Raw genomic sequence first — 21,539 nt, forward strand, 5'->3', positions numbered from 1 at the left:
CGAGCATTCTTGTTCTGAATCACATCTATTGATTTGTTTACATCTGTTTGAGCTGGGTGTTCAGCTGATATTTCAGTTTGATTTTAAGCAAATATAGATTGCCCCAGAACACATAGAAATAACTGTTTTAAGATACTCAAACACTGAGACAACTCCCCTTTATCACCTGATGGCCAAAACTTCTGCATAGCCTCAGTAAGATTATGGATATGGTAAGCTACACCTTTTCTCCCTTAATGGTTTCCCCACTTCTCTCTATTTCATCTCCACCCCATTACAGATGACCATGGATGAGAAATATGTGAACAACATATGGGACCTCTTGAAAAATGCTATTCAGGAGATCCAGAGGAAAAACAACAGTGGGCTGAGCTTTGAGGAGCTCTACAGGAATGCCTACACCATGGTACTACACAAACATGGAGAGAAGCTCTATACAGGCTTGAGGGAGGTGGTCACAGAACATCTCATCAACAAAGTAAGGGCCATATGTCTCTATCTTTCCTTTTTTTCCACCATGAGAATGCATACAGTTTGCAGATCCCCTGGCCGAGTACCGGATCTGGCACAAGAAACTGATACATGTACATTTAGCATTTCGCAGATATTTTGTCCAAAATTCATGTATTTCCTGAGAATTATATCCTATGGCCTTAGTTCTGTACTGTTTAAGTCGGGCTGCATGATTATTCTAAATAAAACCGAAATCACGATTTCCCTTAGTGTGATTACGAAATTGCAAAGGCTTCAATTTTATTTTTTATTATTATTATTTTTCTATTTTTAATGAAATAAGTATATTCACAGCGTGTTAGTGAAGAGCGGCTCTGTGATCAGTTGTAAGTTCTGCTTCATCTCTGAAAGCACTGCCAGCACTGCATTTGAAAAAGCAACACGTGTCAAACATCTTCCCAAACTACTAATGCCAAGTGTTTATAAGCCTGTTGTCCAACAAAAGACAACATGTTATAACATGTTTGTACTCCAAACTCACTTCATAACATAATTAGATTGTTTAAAATAAATTCTGTGTGTGAGCTGATGTGGCTTCTTATCATAGAATAAAGAAGACAATATATTATTTTATGGTAGGGCTGGGACAATACAACGATTATCGATTCGCGATAGAAAGAATCTGTAACGATATTTTCAGAATTTTTTGCAATTCTCTCTCCAATCAATTCTGAGCTTAGTTTTTAACAGCATATGGCACTACGTGCTTTGGAAACACATACTCTGCATACTTCCAGTTCCTTTACACACACCACTTAAACCTAAACTAATCTTTCATAAAGTTCGAAAAGGTTGAAGTGAATTACAACGGTGTTTTACATTAATCTCATGTCATAAAAGCATTCGAGGTGCAAGTATATTTAACCACTTAGGCTCTGTCCCAAATGGCACCCTAAACCCTCACGGTCTTCCTTTGAGTCAGCACATTCATGACGTAATGCTGCTTTGACTGCTGGGTAAAGTCCTCTGTGTAGCTCACTGTCTTGGGGGCTCAGCAGAAGTGCGCATCGAGGGCGCATAGCTCCCGCAAAGGGGGCGCTCACGAGCACCCTTCTTTAAGCTTAAATGACGAAGCTACGGTCTTGTGGACTTAACGGATGTGCACGCAGCGGCCATTGTAAGTCCACAAGAACGAAAGTGCACATGAAGTGTGCCATTTGGGACAGGGCCTTACGTGACTAAGCTGAGCGCACAACCGTTCTCCAGCAGTCTTCTTTCGTGAGCATTTGAGTGTGCAGTTAAAAACTTGCCTACAGCGCCATCTGCTGTTAAATCTAAGCTCAGAATCGATTTGAGAGAGAGAATATCAGGATTGATCCAGATTCATTGTATTGAGAATCAAAAAACTATGTATTGTCCCAGCTTTATTTTATAGTATTCTATACAGTGATAAAGATTAGCATTGTCGATTAGCATTGTATTAGAAATGTTCTTTATTATTATAAAAATACCCGAAAAGTCTTGAATAACTCAGATAAACCACATATTGTCACAGTTGTGTGTTTGTTGTCGTAATGTTTCACTAGTCAAAGTGTTACTATCTTCTTTTTATTCAGCTACAGTGATAGCTGGATGCCTTTGTACATATTAGGGATTTCCTGGAACGTCATAAGTTTTATTACTTCTGTGGGGCATATTTGGAGTTTCTGCACGAGGGCGCCCACACTTCCAGTGTGAATGAATGTGATTTTTCACACCTCCTGGCAAAAATTAAGAAATTATTGTTACAGATTTTTATCATAATAATATAATATTTTATAATAAATCCATAGACCTTTCTAATGATTTATAGTCATAGGCTGTCTGCATGTTAACAGGTAACCTGCTGTTTTTCATTAAAATAAAAATATTATTATTATTTTCTAATTGATATATTGTTCTGTTTTTTTCTGAAATGTTCTTTTAATTTTTAATAATGATAGTGATGTTACAATAGTAATTTTTCTTATTGTGTTAAATATTTACGGAGCCCTGCACATGACATGCAGGGAAAAATAGTAGGCTAAATCGTGCGCACAATTTACTTATTTGTTCCCTCGATTTACTAAATCATGCGCACGCTTTACTTGTTTTCCTGCATGTCATGTGCGGGGCTCCATAAATATTTTTATTTAGCAATAATAATAATCGTTATTATCATTAGTCATATTAATATACAACACAACATTTTGGGCCAAATTGTGCAGCCTTACAAACAAGCACAACAAACCTCTTTTATCTTTTTGTTGTTGTTGTTCATTTGTTTTAAAACAATCGCAAATTGCAATTTTAACCAGAAAAATCGCATTTAGATTTTTTACCCAAATTGTGCAGTCATATGCTTGAGCTACAGGTAGATCCAGAACCAGTTAATTGGAAAAGGGATATCAGGGGGTAGAAAGTAATGTGTGGAGGAGATTAAAAGTAAAGGCCAGTTTACTGACTCAAATGCTCTGCATAAACTTTTGCACCAATTTTCGCATGCATTCTAGAACAATGAAAAAAGTAACAGCAGAAGGGCTGAATTAAAAATGCAAAATTACACTGACTGTAGGTGGCGCTTATGGAAAAGCAGAAGTACAGTGGTACACTAGGGCAGCAGTGCGCAACTTTCTGCTTCTGACATTTGCTTCTCTGAAGAAATTAGGTCATTAAACATTATTTACATGTTTTCAAACAGCCATTCAGATTTCACAGAGACAAGAGAGTGGTATTTTCCCTCTGCTACTGATTGTCCTTTAGCAAAAAATTTTAAAAAAGTTGCATTGGCGGTCGATGTGTCTGTTTGTTTGCACAGAGTTAACAAACATTCATTCAAATGAACATGTTTATTGCATCAAAATTTGGCACTGAACATTTGCCTTTGTGTGAATAGACCTTAACAGGCAATGTTGGTTTAATGAAATAAGAGTTGTGATGTTTAATGTGTTTAAATTGAAAGAGAGCTGAGTGCTTCATTAACAAATTAGACCAAGTTAGGTTTTTGGTTTCTGGCTTGATATGAATTATAAGGAAGCCTTGTTTATCATTCACTCTCATCCATTTTTTTTTTTTTTGTCCATTTAAAAGGTACGTGAGGATGTGTTAAACTCCCTGAATAACAACTTTCTGCAAACACTGAATCAAGCCTGGAATGACCACCAGACAGCTATGGTGATGATCAGAGACATCTTGATGTACATGGTGGGTCCTTATGGCAACCTTTTATTGTATGTTGTTTGATTTTTGTCTTTGCACTTCTCTTTGTGAATGGTAGCTTATTACAGGGCTTGCAAGGCAACACTGTATTGATATTTCTCAAACATTCTGGTTAGGTGCATTTCCAGTTGAAATTCTCATTTTAATTCTCTGGCATTTAATACCTCTTGTGATGTCCCTTGTCATGGCGTTTTGTGTGCGACCAGTGTAAACAAGAAACATAAACCAAGCTGGACTAAGAACAAAAAAAGACATTCTTCAAAAATAACACAGAAAAAAAGCACCCTCTGAAGCTACTATAATTCATCAGTTACTCTTATGAACAAAACTAAAAATGTGCCTCTGTCCTTCCTCCTCCTTAATTAACAGAAAAACAGCCAATGCATTGACTTAAGGGACCTGTTTTAGTCTCTTAATTTTTTTGAGAGTGAAATGGTAATAAGGACTTTGTCACAATGCATAACAGAACACTTAGTGAATAATTGAAGACAACCTTAAGGTTTTTCTGTAGTTCACATAAACTTCTGCGGAACACGAGAAGTTGAGGCCAAACAAGATTGGACACCATTCTTTTCATTAGCCGCACAGAGATACTGGTAGCCAGACAAGTGACCAATCCTTGTTGTGACGTCACTGCATTCTTTCTACCAGCGCAGTTTCGGGCTGAGAACTGTAATCGTGCCGTGCTGAACCAGGCTCAAGTGGAAATGCACCTAGAACCGTTCCTTACCATTCTAAGAACGGTTTGGCCTGACGGTGGAAAAGCGACTATTGTGTGGGGAAAAAAATGAGACGTTTTTTCAAAATATCATTTTTGTTTCTCAAGAAATAATGTCATGCATGTTTGGAATAACATGATGGTACGTAAATGATGACAGAACTGTAATTTTTGGGTGAACTGTCCTTTTAAAAAAGACAAAGTATCATAAAATTATCGCATGCGACTTGTGTGTTCCAAGCGGGTGTGTCTCATACGTTCTGAAAAGTGAAGCCACGGGCTCTTTCATCGCCCCCTGGAGGCTGGATGCAGTACAAGTCATAAACTCCGCCCTCTCAATGCAAACGAATGGCGCTTGTCAAAAAAAAAAAAAAAAAAAAAAAATTACTCTCCAATAAAAAATTTCAGAAAGATGGTTTTGGTCATTTAAGGTAGTTGTTATCACGCTGATATATATTCAATTGTGTTTTTTTGTGATAAGTTTGATTTTAGCTAGCAATTTGATGATATAGAAACGGGGCGTGTCGGTTTGATTGACAGTTTTGATTGACCGCTTCTCTTAACTGTCGGAGCTTCGAGGGGAGATTGAAGATATATCACTAACTTTTAATTTTCGATTTCTGTGTTATTTTTACAACGACAAAATGAGTTGTTCAGCAGTAAACTGTACTAACCGACCTACAGGATCTGACGGATCACTGTTTTTTTCCGGTAACGTTAAATGTGGGCTTTAAAAGCTAATTAATAAATGATATTAGCTAAGATAACATGCTTAACGTTAGCCATGACAGAAAAAAAGCAGGTGATCGTTATCTGGCAGTTACTAATTATTTTTATGGGTATAAAAATAATAATTAGCAGGACAAAACTAATAATAGCCTACTCTAATTAATTATAGAGCAGTTACAGCAAATCGATCTCCTGTAACGTTACCGTTAGTTTAATTTTATTTAAAATGGCAGGATGACCATTGAGTTGTTTCTAGTGGCATATTATTGAGTTTATCTAACATTACTGAATTAGCTGTTTCAAAATTATTATTGCTCTAGAAACAGAATATCATTTTGTGCATATTTTGTGTATAATTTATATATTTAAAATACATAAATTACGATATGTTTTGACCTATCCCAATGTATTATAGTTATCACTAATAATTTATTTGAAAATGAACAATGTATATTAATACATTTTTGGCTTTATTAATTAATTTTGTTCAACGTTAATCCTAAAATGAAGATAACAAAAATGAAACAACAATCCATTCAAAATATATTTATTTTATATGAGAAAAAAAATGCATGTGGTTGCCATAAACTGTATGATGATAACTTTGACAGACTGCATTAACTAAAGATCGTTAATTTTGCTGTCCAACCATAGTGTCCAACACATCGTGAAAGACTTGTTCATTTTAAATCATTTAAAAATAGCCAACGTCAGTTTTAATATAGTATATTATTATGTCTTTAAATTTAAGTCGTTAGTTGTTGTATTTGTATTTAACTCACCTTATTTCAGCAAGCAAAAGAGAAGTTCCAATGTGAACCGCCAATAAAAAAAACGAGTAAGAAGTTCAAGGGGCGTGGTTGATTGCGAGTGCGTTTGGGCGTAAGCTTGATACCGCGGCTCCGCCTCCGGCTCCACTGACGGTTCCTTCTGCGCATGCCAAGGCTCCAAACTTTTTTTTTTTTGACGTATTGCGTAACATGTCAGCGCCCATTCGGTCGGCCATTTTGGCTTCAGTTCATTACAATGGAAGGAAGCGGCATCGCGTCGTCCATCTTTTTTTACAGTCTATGGTTCCAAGTGTTCTGATGGCATATGATAAGGTCTGGTGAAAAACAAACTGAAATGTAGTTTATCAACCTAAATATATACTAATAAAAATAATCTTGACCTCAGTCATTGTTCTCCTGTGCACATTCATAAGAGTGCATGAGAGTAGCAGTTAAAGGATTAGTTCATTCAGAATTAAGATTTCCCAAGATGTTCATGTCATTCTTTCTTCAGTCAAAAAGAAATTAAGGTTTTTGAGGAAAACATTCATCATCATCTATTTTATATATATTTGTTTATATATATATATATATATATATATATATATATATATATATATATATTTGTTTATATATATATATATATATATATAATATTAGAAATCTTGATTTAATAAAAGTAAAACAAAAAAACACAAAGCCTATAAACTTCCTAAAAGTATGTGCATTTTCTTCTCTGAGATGAATATTTTTGTTGTGGTTCTGTTGTAGCAATAATAAAGTGAGTTTTGTCATTCTAAACAACTGACAACTGGAGCACACAAAAAAGAACATGTAGTTGGAGCCTTTAATTAATTGGCATTCTGTTTAGTAGCCTAAAGTTTAGGTTTTGTAAATCACTGAAATAAACTAATTTTTATTCAGAATCGTGATCAACTTTAGCTCTTCTTTTGCTGCCTTGCAAGTACTTGAATTTGCAGTTTTAGAAATTCAAATATATTAGTTTCTACTGGGTGGTTGTGCATTGTTTCTAACCAATTTGACTGTTGCTTGAGAGAGAGCTTTATCTCCTTTATTAGCTTCATCACTCTCTCTCTGTCTCCCCTTTGTATAGGACCGGGTGTATGTTCAGCAGAATAATGTAGAGAACGTCTATAATCTAGGTCTCATCATCTTCAGAGACCAGGTGGTTCGTTATGGTTGCATTCGGGACCATCTAAGGCAGACCTTACTAGACATGATTGCCCGTGAGAGAAAAGGAGAGGTGGTGGACAGGTGGGTGTCTAATTGTTTTGGCCCACACATGTGTGGTGATTCATCATAACAATATGGCAGGTTTTTTTTAATTGATCAAACCCTACATTTGCTAGTCTGCAAACATTCATGTCAAGTTTTTGTACATTTTATAAATCCTGATATGAGCCTCATATGTACTCCCTTTGCTGTTCCCTTTTTGTGCACACACAACATTAATGCTTGAGCCCGCTGACTGGGAAGGTCCGAGTTTAAACCCTAGAATGAGGGTGTAAAAGTACTTAGAAATTCAACATAAAAATAGGTCATATGTTACAATTTTATATATACTGAAATATTAAAAGTCAAACTTGACAATCAAACTTGAGTGAAGGTAGAAAAAGAAATTCCACAATTAATTGTACTTAATTTATTTACTTATTTTTAATAGACTCATTAAATCAATAGATAGTAGGGCTTGTTCACCCAAAAATGAAATTTCTGTCATCATTTACATCAGTTCGTTCCAAACCTGTATGACTTTCTTCTGTGAAACATAAAATAAGACATTTTGAGAAATATCAGTTTTTTTGTCCATACAATTGAAGTAAATGGGGAAAAAAACTGTTGGATTACCAACAGTCTTCAAAATATCTTATTTTGTGTTCCGCAGAAGAACAAAAGTCATAGAGGTTTGGAACGACATCAGGGTAAGTAAATATGACAGAATTTAAATTTTTGGGTGAAATATACCGTTAATGTTTTAAAGCATAAAGCATACCAATATAAAAATATGATATTGTTTATCAGCCTCTAAATGTAAAGCAACTGGATGTCCATTAAAAATAAATACTTTTAATTTTTTGGGGGGCAGCGACATAAAAAATACTCAAAAATTAACTAATATTAATATCGCCTAAATAGGGCTGCACAAAATATCAAAATGATCTAAATATTGCAAATGTACATATCATGATATGCATATTAAAATTGCTTACGATAGCTGAATGATTTTAATATTTAGATTTAGGTTGACGCAGAAGGCACTGAATTGACTGGACACATGCATGTTACATACGTTTGACATGCTTAATGTTATTAGGCGCAATAAGAAAATACTCATGCACTCGCACAGGAAGCTGCCTCTTGGACAGTGCTTAACTTCGATATCAGTTCTCTTACGCAGTTTATACACATACATTTATGTCAAAATGCTTGGTGAGTATTCACGGGCATGTATGTTTGTTATTTCATTTTCAGTTTTTAACCCTTTAAAGCCTGACACATTAAAAAAATGGCAGAAAATTATATATTTTTGGAAATTAGATGTTATTAAGCCTTGAATCAAAATAAAAAAAAAAATAAAAATTTTGCCAACTCATTTTGTTTATGATATATTTTTTGTATCACATTTGATACATCAGGCTTTTTGGGAACGTTTTGCTTACAACAGTGTAGATTTTAGATACAAAAAATCTATTATGCCTTTAACAGTTTGAAAACAGAGAACATTTTAGGCAGTTTTTCTCTCTTTTTTTTTTTACATAGATCTTTTTTCCAGTCCTTTTATTTCACTTTGTGGTAGTCACGAAAGCAGTTTCTGTCTTTGTTCAGGCAAAGATGCACCTTACACTTCTCACAGTACACATGTGAGAAGTGATTGTTGGTGCAATGATTGCATCTTTGTCGGGTTTCCCATGTTGGAAAATGATCCATGGCATCCCTTCTGACATCCGGGGGCACACTGCAGCTTGACCTTTTACGGGGTGCTGATGGAGCTGCTTCTGGACAGGCTAGTGGTCAGCCAACCTTTTTAGCCTTTCCAGCACTTGTGAGTGAAGTACCAACCAAAGCTTGAAACCTTCGCAGAGCCATGGTTTTCATCTTGGGGTCTAGCATCTTCTGGTCTCTTCTGTAGAGGTTCCACGCATTGATGACTGCCACTGTAACAGTGTGCCACCAGATGTACATGTACCATCTTCGGGATCTGAAGCTGAATTTGTAAAGTGCAGACAGCATATCAAGGAGATCGACGCCTCCCATGAACTTGTTATATGCTTCAACGATGGCTGGTCTGGGATCCATTATGTGAGTTTTGGATTTGCGATCCCAGCGTTTCACATTTCCCACAGGTTCAATAGCCACAAATGAAGAAATCAGGTTCACTGCTTTGTTGTTAAACCATCTTACAATGATGTTGTTGTCCTGGTTCACTCTGAAGTCCATTGACCCTCTTCCATGTTTCTTCATTTCCCTTTCATCCATCATGGTGCAGTTGGACATCCGGTTCATGCCAATGTAGTGGATTTCTCTCTCCTTTAGGTGCTGCACCAGGGGAACTGATGTAAAGTAATTGTCTGCAAAGACCTTGTGATTTTTTTTCCTGCTGGAAATGTTGATGTCATTTTCAACACAACTTCTCCTGTAACAACCACTTCTGATTTTTCTGTCTTGATGTTCTGCACCTTGACAAACATCAAAGTCATAAAGAAAGCCACTTTGTCCTGCACGTCCCCACATCTTAAAACCCCATTTTGTGTGGTTTTGCAGGCATGTAGACACGTAGATGAGATTTTCCCTTGAATGGCACCATAATTTCATCTACTGCATGACATTCTTCAGGAGGTATGCAAAGAAACTGTTCTCGCAGGTTTTGTAACCATGGCCTAAGCTTCCACAGTTTATCTTTCTTTGCATCATCAGAAACACGGAAATTGTCCTGAAAGTGAATCAGTGTGAGCAATTTCAGAAACCGATCTCGAGACATTACATCACAAACTGCAGGAAGCTTTGTCTCCATCTCCCAATATGCTCTCACACAGGACATCTGTACTAACCCCATATGCATGTACATGCCTAGAACTTTCTCTATCTCTTTGGCAGTTGTGTTTACTGACTTGCCCTCTTTTTGTACGCTGTACAGATTTGTTTGTTCTGCCGTTTCCTGTAGCATTTCATCAGTGACAAACTGTTTGAAATACATGTATGGAGTCCAGTTACACCTGTCTTCTGTCCCTTCATCAGATGCAATGAAATCGACAGATGGAGGTTGAAATTGTTTTTTTCTCCATCTGTATTCTTTCTTTTTTGCATTATCCTTCACCGACTGCTTTTTGAATGTGTCCTGTGTTGTTGGGACCTCAACTTCTATGCTGCTCTGGACTACACTTTCAACTTGATAATCTTCCTCATCACTGCTGTCTGAACTTCCATCATCATGCATGGCCTGAGGAATCCATTCCTCATCATCATCCTCCTCCTCCTCTTCCTCTAACTGCTCTAGGTCACTTGAATTGCCATCCATTGTTATGTCGATTACATTTTGAAGATGCTTTTTTTTTTTCTCTCTTCTTCCTCTAATCTTTTTGACATCTAAAAATACACATAAAAAATTGATGATTCCAGCATATTGATTTATAATTTTAGAGGAATTGTTACTGTAAAAATAACCTAAATGTATTGTAAGATGACATTGTGGTAGGCATATTGTAGATTACATAAAAAAAAAATGTGACACGACTATTCAGGGATAAAGAACCTTATACCTGCAGTTTCAAATTTAATATGTGCATTTTTAACACAATATATATTTTAATATGGCATTTCAGTCATTAATTGCCATTAATTGAATCATCCCAATATTGTGTGTGTTTGCATTGTGGTAGTCATAAAGTAGATAACGTTACTACAATTTGACATTACTGTTTAGACATAAAGCACCATTAATACCTGCAGTATCAAATTTGATACACAATTTCCAACACGATTTACTTGTAATTTAACGATTAAATTATTAAGTAATTATGCATTATTTCAATTCAGAAAGTGTTAAATTAATTATATCAGGCGCAATCCAATATTATTTTTTACCTTAACAACTTGAAATTAGCCTTTATTTTCCTGCCGAAAGCGTCTGGCTTGATCCAATCGCAGCCGCCATTTTGAAAAGCTAAAAATTCACCCCTCTACTGCCTGCAGTACAGTGAAATTCCACAGGATGGCAGAATACACATATCAAAATAGATACAACAGGTTTTTAAAGAAAGTATTGCTCTCACTGATTCAATATATGTCTTAGAAACTCGTGTATCAAATATGATACGTGCGGTTTTAAAGGGTTAAATATATTTAAATATAAACTACACTTTATTTTACACACTTAAAGCATCATTGTATTGCATATTGAATATCACATTATTTAATGAGTTATCGCATATTTTTCTGCATTTTTCTTTATTATCGTGCAGCCCTACACCTGAACCTCTCATCAGTTTGTTAGATGTTGGTTAAGTCTTTATTCCAGAATTTCAGTAATACAATTTTAAATTAAGCTTTTACCGATCTTTTTTTATCTACTTGGACGTTGTTTCCTTAAGTTTAATGCAATCTTTCTCATTTTCCTTTTTCTGTTCTATGCCACAGAATGCTTTATTCCTCTGTTCATTTTTGATGTGACATGAGCAAAGAGTTTGCGGTCACCATGTAGAAGCAAAAGGCATTTTCATTTGGTATTTGGATATGTAATATTTTACATGCTACATGAAGGGGGGGACGGATGCAGGTTCCATTAAAAAAAAAAAAAAAAAAATTTTATTGTGATAATTTCTGGGCCATATCGCTCAGCCCTAGAGGGACCAGTGAAAATTTTGGCAGGTCAAAAATCCTTAGTGTTGAGCTGTTGAGCCCTGCACTGTCTACAGTAATATTGTTTACTCTGTTGGATGGACAGTACAGGTATGAAATTTTATATCGGATGAATTTATAGTTGCATAAAGAGCATCTAACACGAAATTAAGACTGCGTTCAACACGGACACTCTTACAATTGCTGTGGTTACAGGCAATGAATGATACATGCTTGTAAAAGTGAGTAAAATAATGCATTTGAGGTTATCACTAAATGGTGAGAAATTATGAAATGAGGAAAATTAGAAGCAGTATGTACAAACCTGATTGCAAAAGAGTTGGGACACTGTACAAATTGTGAATAAAAACATAATGCAATGATGTGGAAGTTTCAAATTTCAATATTTTATTCAGAATACAACATAGATGACATATCAAATGTTTAAACTTAGAAAATGTATCATTTTAAGGGAAAAATTAAGTTGATTTTAAATTTCATGGCATCAACACATCTCAAAAAAGTTGGGACAAGGCCATGTTTACTACTCTGGCATCCCCTCTTCATCTAACAGTCTGCAAACGTCTGGGGACTGAGGAGACAAGTTGTTCAAGTTTAGGAATAGGAATGATGTCCCATTCTTGTCTAATACAGGCTTCTAGTTGCTCAACTGTCTTACATCTTCTTTGTCGCATCTTCCTCTTTATGATGCGCCAAATGTTTTCTATGGGTAAAAGATCTGGACTGCAGGCTGGCCATTTCAGTACCCGGATCCTTCTTCTACGCAGCCATGATGTTGTAATTGATGCAGTATGTGGTCTGGCATTGTCATGTTGGAAAATGCAAGGTCTTCCCTGAAAAAGATGACGTCTGGATGGGAGCATATGTTGTTCTAGAACTTGGATATACCTTTCAGCTTTGATGGTGCCTTTCCAGATGTGTAAGCTGCCCATGCCACACGCACTCATGCAACCCCATACCATCAGCGATGCAGGCTTCTGAACTGAGCACTAAAACAACTTGAGTTGTCCTTATGCTCTTTAGTCCGGATGACATGGCATCCCAGTTTTCCAAAAAGAGCTTCAAATTTTGATTCGTCTGACCACAGAACAGTTTTCCACTTTGCCACAGTCCATTTTAAATGAGCCTTGGCCCAGAGAAAATGCCTGCATTTCTGGATCATGTTTAGATATGGCTTCTTTTTTGACCTATAGTTTTAGCCGGCAATGGCGAATGGCACGGTGCATTGTGTTCACTGATAATGTTTTTTGGAAGTATTCCTGAGCCCATGTTGTGATTTCCATTACAGTAGCATTCCTGTATGTGATGCAGTGCCCTCTAAGGGCCCGAAGATCACAGGCATCCAGTATGGTTTTCCGGCCTTGACCCTTAAGCACAGAGATTGTTCCAGATTCTCTGAATCTTTGGACGATATTATGCACTGTAGATGATAACTTCAAACTCTTTGCAATTTTTCTCTGTGAAACTACTTTCTGATATTGCTTCACTATTTTTCACCGCAGCATTGGGGGAAATGGTGATCATCTGCCCATCTTGACTTCTGAGGGACACTGCCACTCTGAGAGGCTCTTTTTATACCCAATCATGTTGCCAATTGACCTAATAAGTTGCAAATTGGTCCTCCAGATGTTCCTTATATGTAACTGTAACTTATAATGTAACTTTTCCGGCCTCTTATTGCTACCTGTCTACCTACTTTTCTGGAATGTGTAGCTCTCATGAAATCCAAACTGAGCCCATATTTGGCATGACATTTCAAAATGTCTCACTTTCAACATTTGATATGTTATCTATATTATATTGTGAATAAAATATAAGTTTACGAGATTTGTAAATGATTGCATTCCTTTTTTATTCACAATTTGCACAGTGTCCCAACTTTCTTGGAATCGGGTTTGTATTATATTATATTTTCTACATGTTTTAGATTTTTTTTATATGTTCTTTTAGATGTAATTTTTGCTCACTCGTTTCTGTAAAGGAACCAATTAGAGAACATGCAGTTTTCCACAGGTACTTTTACAGGCACCCTTTGCCATGGAACGCACTGCAACATGTCCTTTATTTTAGTTTAACTAATCTTTTAAGTGTCTAAATTACTAATTTTGTTAACTTTATTTTAAAAAATTGTTAAAATAAATATAAAATAAAATTCAAAGCTTATAATCAAGCTGTCTTTAGGCAATTCTGCAGTTAAAATTACCCCATAGCACCACTTAGAACCCACTAATTAGTTTGTCCACAAGGTGGCAACAGTGTTTCACAGCTCATTTGGATCCTTTTTTGTTTACCAATTTCTGTGAACTAGTGATGGGAAGTTCGGTTCTTTTCCGCGAACCGGTTCTTTCAGACAGTTCGATTCAATAAACCGGTTGAAAAAAACGGTTCACCGGTTCTTTTACGCTCTGACATAATGACGTCATCCGCGTGTAAATATATTTGCGTTATAATTATTGCACCTAATTAAGTGGCCGTTGTGTATGTATTGCTTTACGTGAGTATACTGTATTTATGCAGATAAATTTGGGTATAGTTGTATATACAACTTTATATAAAAAGCTGGCCACTGGCCAGTAATATAGTTTACATGTTGCGACGATATAAACAAGCAATCAGTTGTGGTTTTCCAAAATAGTATATATTGCTTTACATTAGTGTGCACTGTATGTATGCCGGTAAATTTTGGATGTTCCAAACCTGTAAGACCTTAGTTCATCTTCATCCTCTGATAGACTGCAACACAATTTCTACTTTCAAGGCCCAGAAAGGTAGTAAAGACATTGTTAAAATAGTCCATATGACAACAGTGGTTCAACCTTAATGTTATGAAGTGACGAGAATACTTTTTGTGCGCAAAAAAACAAACAAAAATAACAACTTTATTCAAAAATTTGTTCTCTTCCATGTCAGTCTCCTACGCTAAACACAGTATCGAGCTTTTGGTTTCTACGGCAAAAATTCAGGTGTTGTAAATTTGTTGTCTTGTTTTTATTGTCTCTTACAACAAAAATCTTTTATTTAATCTAATGAAAATGCAGATCCTGTTGTAAATAAAATTGAAAAATCACTTCTTAAAACTGTTGTCCCATTATTACCCAGATTTTGACTCGTGTATATAAAAAAGCTCTAAACAAATGTAACAAGTTTTTTAGTTTAGTTTTTTAAAGTGTATTTATTTTATTAAAATAGAAAATTATGTTCTAGAATGTTTTCAGTAGTTTTGAGTTATAGACTCCTTATATAATTTACTTTGAAAAAAAGCTTGCAGAAATGGTAAAATGTTGGTAAATCTTGGTAAAATGTGTCTTTATTTCAAATATGTTTCAAGCCACTTAAATGCTTATCCTAATATTTTTCTATTAAGTATAGCATACCAAAAAAAAAAAAATTATTATATATATCCAAAAATTCATACCCGAACCTGAAGAACGGTTCCGTGTAGTAAATGTTCTACACGGAACCGACCCAGGACCGACTATTATTTTGAAAGTTGGCCCTGGACACATGAAGAACCGAGAAATGCCATAAATGTACTACCCAGAACCACTGTGAACCTGTCTATTATTTGAAAGCTGGACCCGAACCTGGCCGGTAAGACACAGACCTGACTGGACCCGATCAGCACATAGGTCTATTCCACAGAAAATTGCTATTAATAAGTCAATAAACAAGCGAAAATAAAATGTTTTGTCTTACCTAATGTTAGTAGCCTTTCTCCCTTGTACCTGTCTGTGATGCACTTGCCAAGAAAGTTCATCCGTTATTCCTATCTCCGATTGAAATGCTTAATCCACTCATTATTCCAGCTTTAAAAGTCCACGTGCTGTCACGATGACAAATGTGACTTTGCAGTTTTGCATTTTGTTGTATCTCGAGTCAACTCATATAATAAAATAACTTTGACTTTTTGCCCTAATAATGATTGCTTGTTCAGTGACATGGCCGCTGACGTTAGCATTACTTATTTGCGATCATTTCTGTGCTTTCTGAGCAGAGTCTGACCAAAACTTTAGATATAACAAGACAGTTCATTCATAATATTATAAAAATAGGAGAAAGAAATTGCGCTCACATGAGACTGAAAATGCGCGTTAGCTGGAGCAACCTGAAACATAAGCTTTTAAACGCATTTTGAGCGTCATAGAAAACATTTATGTGATATTTCATCTCAGATTTTGTTAATGATTTGAAATATGTTATTTAAATGTGTGTGCAAGGCTACAAGCATTTTTTGAAGTTTATTTTCATTACTGTTGCACACACCAGGAATAGGAAAACTTGATGATCATGGTTCGCTTGCATTAACTTTGCCCGCTCTGCTTCTGATGGCTGGGGTCGCTCATGTTTTTTTCACCTTATTTCCCGGCTCATACTTTGCAAGTTACAAAACACACACACAACGCTGACTGACTCCTAACATGGCCGGGTGATCTCTGAATCAGTTTGGCTCGGGTATACACACGATGTTATATACACAAATACACCCGGGAACCGAAGTAATCGATTGGGACCCGACCCAGACCTGTCTGACCATTTTAAATATAGACCCAAACCCGTACGGGTCCCGGGTCATTGGGTCTCGAGTCCTCTTTGTAGACCTCTAATATAAGCTACTGTCTGTATGAATGTTCGTGTGCCACAATGCATCAGCGCAGTATCTCAATATAATAATACACATCTGTTGGTCTAAAATCTCTTGAATGTCCAAACTGGCAAGCCTTAAAACACAGACAATTGACAAATGGCACTTTTCCACTGCATGGTACGACTCGGTACGGCTCACTTTTTGGTGCTTTTCCACCACATGGTATAGCTCGGTACAGCTTGATACGGCTACCACCTCAGTGGAAGTTCCAAGTATGCCGTACTGGTACTAAATGTGACATGTAAACACTGCAGATCAGATTGGTCAGAGAAAATCGTCACTACCAGTGTCAATGGATTTTGAAACATGAGATGCCAAACCTGCTAGATTTAAAATAATCAGTAACAGCCACCGCAGTATCATTTGTTCATTCTATTTTTTTATTTATTTTTTTTTAAATAAATGTCTTCATTTAAACAACTGTTGCAAGTAACTTGAAAACAGAAATGGCTGTATCCATGGCAGTAGAGGCGGTACAACTACACGATCAGTCTATTATCCCACCCACTTTGAAGTGGTACTAAACTGCAGTGGAAAAGCAAACCGAAAGTAATGCGAGCCGCTTCCGTATTGCTTCCATGCTGCTGACTGGATGAGGCAGAGTCATGTAACTACACACATGGTAGTATGTTTTTTAAGGGAAAGTATTAACAGGATTAAAAAAAAAAATATCTGACATGGGAAAATTACGTCGTTAGAGGTTCGATTACTTGTCGATTAGTCCTACATTTATTTTGTGGCTATGGGACATGGACCCCCAGGGGTCTGCAGACCTTACTGTGAGAACCCCTGCCTTACAGTACTGCTAAGCTGTTCATTTTACTGATCATGGACATTTACATGTGCACCAATAATGCGATTTATTTCTAATAATCAGAGTAAGGTCTTAATCGCAGTAAGTTGTTTACATGACATGAGGAGAACTCTTTACTCCGGTTTACATGTAATTTTCATCATTCTGATTATTAGCTAATAAGTATGGTTAGACCACACTCAGATAGGCATACAGTATGCATGTTACAGACCATTGTTTTAATCTACTCACATAAAATTCAAAATACATTTTAATGGTCATGCTGGATATTATTCGGCGCAGTGATGAAAGGGATAGTTCACCCAAAAATGAAAATTTGATGTTTATCTGCTTACCCCCAGGGCATCCAAGATGTAGGTGACTTTGTTTCTTCAGTAGAATACAAATGATGATTTTTTAACTCCAACGGTTGCCATCTGTCAGCCGTATAATACGTGTCAATAGGAACTTCATCTATAAGAGTCAAAAAAACACCCACAGACAAATCCGAATTAAACCCTGTGGCTCGTGACGACACATTGATGTCCTAAGCCATGAAACGATCGGTTTGTGCTAGAAGCCGAACAGTATTTATATAATTTTTTACCTCTAAAACACCACTATGTCCAACTGCCCTCCACATCCGGTTAGTGAGGTCTGAACAACGAACTCTGACAACGGAAATGCTGTCTTGCACTCATTGAAGCAAAGCGCAAGACATCACTTCCGTCATCAGAAAGTGTTTTTTGACCTCACTAGCCAGATGCTGAACGCAGTTGGACATAGTAGTGTTTTAGGATTATATAGGATTCACTCTTAAAGTGACAGCAGCCTAATAAACCTGCTGCTGTCTGTTAATCAAACAACAAAAGACAAAATCACTCACTTTTTGACTGAATAACTTTTGTAACTAATTTCAAGGATTAATCTTTTTAATTTACTGCGTTTTTTATTTATTCATTTATTTTTACTGTTTTTAATTTACAGTAAAGACTATCGAGTGTTCTTTCACTTATAATTAATGTATTCAATTCATGTAGTATTTGTGTGCCTGAATACTACTGTTACACCTGCCTAAGAAACTTTCATTTGTGTCTTATTCTGTTGTATTTATTTGTGCTACTGTTTGTAATTTATTTGTTCTTATTTTACTGACTGATTACTCACTGTTTGTAAATTCAATTCAAAAATTGAAATCAAGCTCCATTGTGCTACATTTGTGTAAGCTACTACACAAAAAATATCCCACTGTAAAACACAAACAGTGAGCAAACATTTAGATTTGAGATAATTGTAATTTTTTTTAAAGTCTAAAACAGGACATTCTATTCTTATTTTACATTATGATACATAGACTTTCATGGAACATTGTGCATATTTCCCTCAAAAGCCACGGTAAAATATATTGTTAAAAATGAGTATGAAATATGCTTTTCAAATGTCTGCTGTGAGTCTAAAATGATTCCAAGATGTTTGCTAGACAGCACTGAGAAAGCAATCAGATTCTTGCCATTGCAGAAGATAACTTGGCTCCACCTGTTCTTTAGTTTTATCATGTACATAGATTTGTCTTTATGATTTCCACAATCTTCAGACAGAACATATTAAATGAAATAGGAAAAGTTATTTTCTTAGTATAGATTGTGAGTAAATGTTTGTTTTCATTCAGGGGTGCCATTCGTAACGCTTGTCAGATGTTGATGATTTTGGGATTGGAAGGACGTTCTGTTTATGAAGAGGATTTTGAGGCCCCATTCTTAGAAATGTCTGCTGAATTCTTTCAGGTTTGTAAAGCTAGATTACACTTTATTACAGTAGCATTTCTCTATTAGTTGGAATAAGTGACATAAGGACCACAGTGAATGTGTATATAATATATAATTAATTAATTATACATGCTGATCAGGCATAACATTATGACCACTGACAGGTGAGTGTGAAAGTACTCTGCTTATCTCTCCATCAAGGCACTGTTAGTGGGTGGGATATATTATGCAGCAAGTAAACTTTTTGTCCTCGAAGTTGATGTGTTAGAAACAGGAAAATTTTGCTCAAAACGTAAGGATTTGCACAAATTTGACAACATTGTGATGGCTAGACAACTGGGTCAGAGCATCTCTAAAAAAAAACTGTAGCTCAAATTGCTCAAGAAGATAATGCTGGTTCTGATAGAAAGGTGTCAGAATATACACTGCATTACAGTTTGTTGCATATGGGGCTGCATAGCCACAGACTGGGTGCCCATGCTGACCCCTGTCCACCGCCGAAAGCGCCAACAGTGGGCACGTGAGCATCAGAACTGAACCACGGAGCAATGGAAAAAGATAGCTTGGTCTGATGAGTCACGTTTTCTTTTACATCATGTGGATGGCCGGGTGTGTGTCGTTGCTTACCTGGGAAACACATGGCACCAAGATGCATTATGGGAAGAAGGCAAGCCGACGGAGGCAGTATGATGCTTTGGGCAACATTCTGCTGGGAAACCTTGGGTTCTTCCATCCATGTGGATATTACTTTGACACGTACCACCTACAATGCCACGGAGCAATGGAAAAAGATGGCTTGGTCTGATGAATCACGTTTTCTTTTACATCATGTGGATGGCCGGGTGTGTGTCGTTGCTTACCTGGGAAACACGTGGCACCAAGATGCATTATGGGAAGAAGGCAAGCCGACGGAGGCAGTATGATGCTTTGGGCAACATTCTGCTGGGAAACCTTGGGTTCTTCCATCCATGTGGATATTACTTTGACACGTACCACCTACAATGCCATGGAGCAATGGAAAAAGATGGCTTGGTCTGATGAATCACGTTTTCTTTTACATAATGTGGATGGCCGGATGTGTGTCGTTGCTTACCTGGGAAACACGTGGCACCAGGATGCATTATGGGAAGAAGGCAAGCCGACGGAGGCAGTATGATGCTTTGGGCAACATTCTGCTGGGAAACCTTGGGTTCTTCCATCCATGTGGATATTACTTTGACACGTACCACCTACCTAAGCATTGTTGCAGACCATGGAAACCCTTTCATGTAAACGGTATTCCCTGGTGGCTGTGGTCTTTTTCAGCAGGTTAATGCTCCCACAAAGCAAAAATGGTTCAGGAATGGTTTGAGGAGCACAACAACGAATTTGAGGTGTTGACTTGGCCTCCAAATTCCCCAGATTTCAATCCAATCGAGCATCTGTGGGATGTGCTAAACAAACAAGTCAGGTTCATGGAGGCCTCACCTCACAACTTACCTGACTTAAATGATCTGCTGCTTGGTGCCAGATACCACAGCACACCTTCAGGGGTCTACTGGAGTCCATGCCTCGATGGGTCAGGGCTGTTTTGGCAGCAAAAGGGGGAACAACACAATATTAGGAAGGTGGTCATAATGTTATGCCTGTTATGCATATATATATATATATATATATATATATATATATATATATATATATATATAAATATGGGGGAAGAATCTTCTCATTTTTACAATGATTTGATTAATAGTGACCAAAATAAGAAAAGGTCACTGTAAAGGCATTTTTTTTTTTTTTTTTGGCACTGCTTCTGCAAAACACAATAGCACTACAAACAACAAGCTTCTTAGGTTGTTGTGGTATTTTTGTTTGAAATCTCTTATCAGTTTGGAAAAAAGAATGTATGTAATCTGTTAAACAATACTGTATCATGTGGCTGGGCTGCTATATCAAAGTCAGCAACAACCACACAAAGTATCCACTTGTGGATTTACTTAAAGGGTTAGTTCACCCAAAAATGATATTTTCTGTCATTAAGTCCTAGCCTTCATGTCGTTCCACACCCGTAAATCCTTCGTTCATCTTCAGGACACACATTAAGATATTTTTTTATGAAATCCGAAAGGTTTTATAAAAAGCATTGAAAGCATTGAAATAACAACATTTAAGCTCCAGAGAAGTCATAAAGACATCGTTAAAATAGTCAATGTGACTACAGTGGTTCAACCATAATGTTATGAAGCGGAGAGAATACTTTTTGTGTGCAAAAACCAAACAAAAATCACTTTATTCAACAATTTTTGCAGCGCTTCTGTGTTAATGTCCGAACACCGGCTCTGTGTTGGCCGACGCATACATATGATGCTGATGCAGGAGCCGGCTAATACAGAGTCGGCATTTTGATGTAGAACACGGAAGCTCTGCAATGTCTCTTCAATGTAAACCGCATAGGAGAATGACAGGGTAGAGAGGAAATTGGTGAATAAAGTCGTTTTTTGTTTTTTTTGTTTTTGCGCACAAAAATATTTTTGTCACTTCATAACATTAAGGTTGGACCACTGTATTTTAA

General features: G+C 36.6%; 1 protein-coding gene across 1 annotated transcript in view; it reads left to right on the forward strand.

The window, feature by feature from the left end:
• Nucleotides 1-21,539, forward strand: part of cul3b (cullin 3b) — a 44,096-nt gene that overhangs the window by 1,011 nt on the left and 21,546 nt on the right. The window contains exons 2-5 of the mRNA XM_067365214.1: nt 281-478; nt 3,562-3,675; nt 7,022-7,182; nt 18,892-19,006. Coding sequence (XP_067221315.1) covers nt 281-478; nt 3,562-3,675; nt 7,022-7,182; nt 18,892-19,006 — 588 coding nt within the window. The remainder of the gene's footprint in view (nt 1-280; nt 479-3,561; nt 3,676-7,021; nt 7,183-18,891; nt 19,007-21,539) is intronic.

Source organism: Chanodichthys erythropterus, chromosome 17, assembly GCF_024489055.1.
Source record: "Chanodichthys erythropterus isolate Z2021 chromosome 17, ASM2448905v1, whole genome shotgun sequence".
Taxonomy (NCBI): Eukaryota; Metazoa; Chordata; class Actinopteri; order Cypriniformes; family Xenocyprididae; genus Chanodichthys; species Chanodichthys erythropterus.